At 53.1% G+C, this 4,461-nt stretch overlaps 1 protein-coding gene across 1 annotated transcript in view; it reads right to left on the bottom strand.

Annotated features, from left to right (window-relative positions):
- Positions 1-308: 308 nt before the first annotated feature.
- Positions 309-4,461, bottom strand: part of LOC102490747 (HLA class I histocompatibility antigen, alpha chain G-like) — a 38,462-nt gene continuing 34,309 nt past the window's right edge. Inside the window, exons 6-8 of the mRNA XM_014583454.2 lie at positions 2,218-2,356; positions 1,093-1,222; positions 309-384 (exon numbers count right to left, since the gene is read on the bottom strand). Coding sequence (XP_014438940.2) covers positions 309-384; positions 1,093-1,222; positions 2,218-2,356 — 345 coding nt within the window. The remainder of the gene's footprint in view (positions 385-1,092; positions 1,223-2,217; positions 2,357-4,461) is intronic.

Consider the following 4,461-nt stretch of genomic DNA (forward strand, 5'->3'; position numbering starts at 1 on the left):
GGGTGTTTAGGGGAGCAGCCCTAGCCCTGTCTACACGCTGACGGCTCGGCGCTTACTCTGACTCGGTGTCGCTGCGGTCTACACCACCAGCGTGTCTCCACCTATCCTGACGGGAGCGTGTAACCGGCCTCTTAAAACCTGTCAGGTGACGTCAGGACGAGCCGTGAGGTTCCTGTGCGGCTGACACGTGTCAGGGGGCGCTGACGCTGCGCCCTGTAATGACAGCACAGCGGGCAGCGAGTGTCCGTGACGGTCACCCTGTCAGGGGCCAGTGCGGAGCCTGGAGCCTGGACCCAGGTGGCCCCGCATCAACGCGGGCGGCAGACGCGGATCCGAGTATTTCGGAACGTGCTGGGAGCCGAGCCCTGCTGCAGGGTCACAGCCCTACCGTGAGGGGAAGCTGTCACAGGCCACGGGCGGAGAGATGAGGGACGCTGGGACTCCATCGTCGAAAAGTAGAGAGACTGTGATGAGAAAACTCAAAAGGAGTTAGTCTCCCAGGAGGAGCTAGGACTCAGGGGGAGGCCTCATCCCTGCGCAGCGAGGCAGCCGGGGCCACCGAGCAGGGACACCTCAGGAGCAGGAGCACAGACAGCCTGAGCCTTCCAGGACTCCCAAGGACTGTGGGGGACGGGGATGGAGGGGAGAGAACAACTTCCTCAGGCCCACGTGGACGCCAATGGGCTTCATGAACCCGGGGATGGAACTGCGTGACTCCTGTCTCCTGCAGTTAGAGGAGGTTCAGCAATGCCATCGCGGTCGGGGGAGTCCTGTGGCTATTTCCCAGTGGTGACAAGTGTGACCGCCCGCAGAGGCAGAACGTGGGCCAGCCTTTCTGGGGCTCAGAACCGCCTTGTAGATGCTTCCTTTCCCTGGAGGGAGGGAGGAGGGGGACAGGATTGACCTGCCCGCTTCAGAGGTAAGTGCTAGGGCCGTGGTGACCTTCCCCAGGCCGGGGCAGCGGCTCCCCACATGCCCAGTGACTCCCAACGTGCCCAGCCTGCACTGCATTCCCGCTGACACTGGAAGTTCTCACTTTTTACAACTTGATTTTACTCTGAGTGCCTGAGTAAGCCTGTTGCATTACCTCACTGAGAATCCGAGGTCGTCATTTCCTGTCCGTTCTCAGCAGAGGAGGCACCAAGGCTGAGGCAGAGCCAGGTCGGGGTAGGTGTGCTTTTCCACAGCTCCCCTCCTGTCTGGACGTCTGTGAGTGCGTCATCTACAGGAAGCAGCAGTGACTTGAACTGTTGACGCTCAGAAATGCTCCAGCGTCGTTTTCTGTGTGTATTATTACATAGCCTGTTATGACAACGTCGATCTCTCTCAACAGAGGGGAATACAAAATAAGCTCTCCGAGCCTGGGCATCTCGAGCAGTAATAATCAAAGATGACATTTGAGAAAATCTGTATATCAGGTGTTTCATTTCACTCGACATGCCCCTGTCTTACTTTAAGCTGATTAATATATTGTTTTTAGGTATCTTTTAAAAAATTCTTATTGCCAATAAATTATCTTAAAAAGATTTGACATAAAACATATTCTTTGCATGATTTAAGAAAGGAAAACCTAAAAGGCTAATACAAGTATTTCAAAGTAAATAAAGTCCTTTCTGGAATGAGGGGCATGGCTGAGTCTCCTCTTACCTGGGGGACAGGTGCTTCCTGGGTGGGCCAGGACATGTCCACACACATTGCTGTACTTGCTGGAAGACATCCCTGCTCTCTCCCCACAGATGGGGTGAGTGTAGAAGCCCGGGTTCCAAGATGCTCCTGCCTGCCACCCCTGAGCCTGTGGGATGGTGGTTGTCATGAGGAGCCCCGTCTAAGCTGTCCTTAGTCTTCCTGTTCTTACAGTGGTGGCTGTATAGCCTGTTATGACAACGTCGATCTCTCTCAACAGAGGGGAATACAAAATAAGCTCTCCGAGCCTGGGCATCTCGAGCAGTAATAATCAAAGATGACATTTGAGAAAATCTGTATATCAGGTGTTTCATTTCACTCGACATGCCCCTGTCTTACTTTAAGCTGATTAATATATTGTTTTTAGGTATCTTTTAAAAAATTCTTATTGCCAATAAATTATCTTAAAAAGATTTGACATAAAACATATTCTTTGCATGATTTAAGAAAGGAAAACCTAAAAGGCTAATACAAGTATTTCAAAGTAAATAAAGTCCTTTCTGGAATGAGGGGCATGGCTGAGCCTTCTCTTACCTGGGGACAGGTGCTTCCCCAGGGACAGGACATGTTCACACACGGAGCTGCACGTGGTGGAAGATGTCCCTGCTCTCCCCGCAGACAGGGTGGGTGTAGAAGCCCCGGGACCGAACGCTGCTGCCTGCTGTCCCCGAGCCTGTGAGGGACAGTGGTTGTGAGGACTCTAGCAGTGGCTGTGCAAGTTCTCAGCACTGGGAAGAAGCGGCAACAGCAACTGCTGTGCTTAAGGGAATCAAATGTTCCTGTCTATATTGGAACCGCTGGGTGACGTTGTCTGTAGTTTTATCTTTTTTATCTTAAATAAATATGACACTTCAAGTGCGTATGTGCTATCACTAATGCTATCACTTATGTCTGTCTTAACATAATGGAAGTTGCAGCTGTGTCATTAGAAATATTCCAAAGGTGATCTGTAGTCATGTTCCCCGTGTTAGTGCTTTTTAATGTTTATATATATCAGATGTAGATCTTGGGTTTGGCATAAGCTAGTATTACAATTTTTCTTGGCTTTTTGTTCATAAAGAACCTTTTGAAGAAACGGTAACTTCTCAAGGATTTTGAATAAATGCATTTTTGCACTTAAAAAATATAAGACACATTACAGAATAGCTAGAAGGAAAAACTGAATGCCCACAGCACAAAGTCGTGATCAGTGTCGGAGATGACAGACATGTTTCTGTCTCAGTTTGATCATCACAGATTGTGTGCACGTGCTCACAAGCACACTCCACCCCATTGGTATATGTGAATTAAAAATCGAAAAATGAAAAGAGAAGCTATCGCTGCATTTAGAACTCTCTGGAATGCAGCAGACCAGTGCCTCTGACAGCAGTGAAGCCAGCAATAAAGCAAGCCCTGAGGTCTGGCCCAGCTCAGGGAAAATGATAGTGAGCTCCCCTCCCTGTAAGACCTTGCGTCTCCTCCTCTGCACCCCGAGCACAGCTGTGCATTGAGCTCCTCCCAGGCCACACCTGGGGACCATGGTGCTCCTGGGACAGGGGATGCCCTTTCCTGGTGCGGCTCACAAACCCCCTTCCTGTGCTCCTTCTCAATCAGGGGGGTTAAGGGATGGAGACTGAACTGGCCAGGGTCCAGGTGGACTTGATGTCCTCCTCTTGAAAAGGCTTCTTGTGGAGGGGACGCACGTGGTTCCCTGCATGGTATAAAGTGACAGCACTCAGGGATGTAGAAGGTGCTCACGGGGTCCCCCATGTGCTGCCAACAGGTGCTGCCGGTCCTTCTTCCAGGAGATTGTCACAGTGGGCCCAGGACCAGGACGGACATCCAAGTGAGCTCAGTCCTCCTGCTTCAGCCCCTGTGAGTGTGACAGGAGGAGGGAGTGGTCAGGAATAGGAGGAGGCACTGAGGTGGGAGGATGAGTGATTAGGATGGAGACAGGTGATGGGTTCTGAGGTGCTGGACCCTGCGGTCAACAACTAGCTGGTCCCTGAACACACATTCTTACCTCCACTCAGTTCTTCCAGCTGCAGCCAGGGCCTCCCCCTCCCTTCTCTGCTAACAGTGCCAGGCTGAGGGGGCTTCCAGGCCCGGCCTGACCTCAGCCCCTTCTCCTCCAACATCAGCCCTGAGAACAGCACTGGCATCAGCTGTGTGCAGAGCGTGTTCTGTGCACTCACACGCATCCCCTCCCAGCCCTCGCATTCCTACACGGGCCCATCTCACAGACGGGGACTAAGGCCTGGGGTGGGGCAGTCCCTGGTCCAGGCCCTCACAGCTAAGGGGAGGGGAAGGAAATGCCCCAGTCTGGGCTGTCCAGGCAGAGGCTGGCAGTACTCAGGGTCATGGCAGTCCTTGAACCCAGCACTCTGCGGCAGTCCAGGAAGAGCCCCGCAGTGCTCAGTGGCAGTCCTAAAATCCCCACACTCTGCCCACTACCCAGGCTGCTCCCCAGCTCTTCCCTCTGTGTAAAACTCTCCTCCCTGACAGGTCCGCCCTCTGAGCTCAGGGGAAGAGTCGCCTCTTCAGGAAGACGTCCTGGGCTGCTCCTGGTCTTGGGGTGGTGCCCTGCTCCTCTCTCCAAATGCCCGTCTTTCCCACTTGGCCACTGACTATAAAAGGGCCGGAGCACAGGTGACCTGTGCACCCTGCGTCCCCACTGCCCGCCAGGTCTCAGGCCCACAGAATGCGGTCTGGGCTGGTGAATTAGTACAGCCCCCACAGGTAGTTAGGGAGCACTTCTTGTTTCTGGTGGGGGTGGGCTAGGGTCGCCGGGCCAACTCC

This window comes from Tupaia chinensis, unplaced genomic scaffold, assembly GCF_000334495.1.
Source record: "Tupaia chinensis unplaced genomic scaffold, TupChi_1.0 Scaffold144312_1, whole genome shotgun sequence".
NCBI lineage: Eukaryota > Metazoa > Chordata > Mammalia > Scandentia > Tupaiidae > Tupaia > Tupaia belangeri.